The following is a 2607-nucleotide window of genomic DNA, read 5'->3' on the forward strand; positions in this document are numbered from 1 at the left end:
ATCAGACACTCTAAAATCAGTTGGTGTCAATATAGACCACATTTTCAGGGTAAAAAAGCCCAGTTTAATGAAGATGAGGGTATTGAGATGCTCTTTTTGCCGGGAATCTTTCCCGGGACAGCCTTGGTTATGGGATGGCACATCCAGGCCTGAACGGATGATCAGGATTGGGATTGAAGATTGGGATTTTGGGGTTCCACAGCCCCTTTTCCCCATTTCCAGAACATTCCTTACGGGAGATGACGCTGTCCATGTATTGGGGAAGGTAAGGAGCCCAAGCATCGATGGTTTCTTTGCGTCCCGCCTGCTCGATCCTGCGCAGCTCGGCCARCAGCAGCGCCTGCGCCGCCTCCCGCACCTGCAGGGACAAACAGGGATAAAAACCCCCAAAATAAACTCAATCTGGACTGAGGTTTAACCAGAAAACACTGCTGAATCGAGATAACAACTGCAGGATTTGTGCTGGGAATGGAAAATGCCGTGCTCACCTCCAAGCAGCGATCCTGCCAGCGCCGTGCCAGCATTTCCAGCAGAGGGGGACGGAATTTTTCCAATCCCAGAAGATCTGGGAGCATCACACAGTGCATGGCAGCCAGTTGGCTCCAGCCTGGAGAACACAGCAGGGTGCTCAGATAAAATCCATTTTACATCCACAAATCCATTTATTTCATAAATAAATCCCTAAAACTCAGAGGAATTCCCCCTACAAGGATCACTCGGAATTTTCCGTCCTGAATTTTCCATCCTGATTCGAAGTTATACAAACTGAGATCCTCATTTCCCACCTGAATCTTTATTTTAACACACTCAATTCAGGTGAATTCCTACTACAGAACTGTGCAGGTAAAACCAGGAGAGAAATACACAGAGTTGCAGTAACACAATGTCAAATACTCCATGCAATTACATTTAATGTAAATGTAATAAATGTATTACATTCAATATCCCATTGACTCAAGAAGCACATACAGATCAAGATTTTTAATTTCTAAGCAATCCTGAGCATAAAAATCTAAATATTCCCACCAGTCACGCTCCTCACAGTGTTAAAGAAAGGATTGTGGCAATTTTCCCTCAAGAAATAAGGATTAAAAAGAGGAATCTCCAGTTCAAAAGGTGCATGGAAGCAGGAATTTACACCTTGGTGTTAAAAATTCTCATTGCAAGCAAGATTTTTTTAACAATGGCAATAAATCTTTATTGGAGCAAACTCACCCCCAACAACAATTCCAAGTAATTAAAAAAAAACCCCAAATCTTCATCAACACCAAAAATCAGATTTAAGTGATATGAAACTGCTTTTTTTTGTTAAGAGCCAACAGGGAATCCAACCCAAGGTACCCCATTGGCAAAGAAAAATTCCCTTCAAAATCAAATAAAAATAAAAATGAGAAAGGATTTTAGCTGGAAGTAAAGGATAAGTAGAAAAGTAAGAAAAAAATACCTTCATTGACTAAGAAACAGGAATGGAAAGCAGAAGTGTCAGAGTGCCCAGATTCCGTGCTGGAAGCAGCAGCAGGAACAACTTGCAGAGAAAAGAAGAAAAAATAAAAACAGAGAGAAAAACAAAAAAAAAAAAAGAAGTGAGGAGAGCAACAGCAGAAAAACAGATTAAAACCACCAGAGGATGGCAAAAAAAAAGGAAACTGTGATGATTTTCAACTTAAATATTCAACTTCAAAATAATACTCAGCTTCAAAATAATACCATGGAGATGGTAAGAGAAACAGAGATGTTTTGGAAAGGTCAAAGGAATCAAAATAAAGTGATTTGAAAGATGGTTTTTAGGCAGGTGGGTTTGGTTTGACTGTAAATTAGAAGTTCAGGAATTTTGCTCCTTTTTCTTCGTGCTTTTCCCATATTTCCATAGTCTTGGAATTTGTATTATTATTAAAAACCCCAAAAAATAAGCCTTAATCAGCCTGAGCTGCCCCATTTGTCACTCCAAGATGTCCCAGAATGAATTCCTGAGGGTTGGTTGCAATTTTAATTCATTTTAAATGAGGCTCCAGGCAAGCAAATGCAACTTTTCACCATAGAAATGCCAAAAAATCTAAAGGAGAAGGACACCAATTCAAGCCTGGAACCCAAAACTGCTTCATTTTGGAAAAATAGAAATCAGAGATGCACAAACTCAACCCAGACTGCAAGTGAAGCTTCAGTCATTTCTGAAGTGACTGAAAAAATTAAATCAAAATCAAAAAAAAAAATCAAAATCCCTGTGGGTTTTTTTGCCTGGTTTTGCTGTCCCAGCCAAGGAGTGATCCTGACACTGAGCTGGGATCATTCCCACACAAACATTTTGGGATAACTGTAGGGTTTTTAGTCATAGGTTTAAGCCTCCTCAACACCAGAATATTTAGGAGCACTTGAAACAGGCAAAAATTCCTGGTCAGGGAATGATTTCATGGCASAATCAATAATTTCACCTAGATTAATACTACAACACTACACTTTTCCCTTCCATGCAGTAACTTTATCTCTGGATAATCAGAGATAAATTCAGTGTAAAAAGCTGGAATAACTTATCAAAGAGTTATAAAAAAAGTGGTTTTTACCTTGTTTGATTTGCCCTTGTGCTGCATGGCTGGACATTGGAGGGGGTGG

At 39.6% G+C, this 2607-nt stretch overlaps 1 protein-coding gene across 1 annotated transcript in view; it reads right to left on the reverse strand.

Annotated features, from left to right (window-relative positions):
• Nucleotides 1–114: 114 nt before the first annotated feature.
• The window catches only part of WDR7 (WD repeat domain 7), a 19862-nt gene continuing 17369 nt past the window's right edge, over nucleotides 115–2607 (reverse strand). Inside the window, exons 16-19 of the mRNA XM_057387910.1 lie at nucleotides 2559–2607; nucleotides 1445–1525; nucleotides 489–607; nucleotides 115–358 (exon numbers count right to left, since the gene is read on the reverse strand). Of these exons, the coding sequence (XP_057243893.1) occupies nucleotides 128–358; nucleotides 489–607; nucleotides 1445–1525; nucleotides 2559–2607 (480 nt within the window). The 3' untranslated portion in view covers nucleotides 115–127. The remainder of the gene's footprint in view (nucleotides 359–488; nucleotides 608–1444; nucleotides 1526–2558) is intronic.

Source organism: Malurus melanocephalus, unplaced genomic scaffold, assembly GCF_030028575.1.
Source record: "Malurus melanocephalus ecotype Western Australia unplaced genomic scaffold, MMel_1.1 scaffold_1431, whole genome shotgun sequence".
NCBI lineage: Eukaryota > Metazoa > Chordata > Aves > Passeriformes > Maluridae > Malurus > Malurus melanocephalus.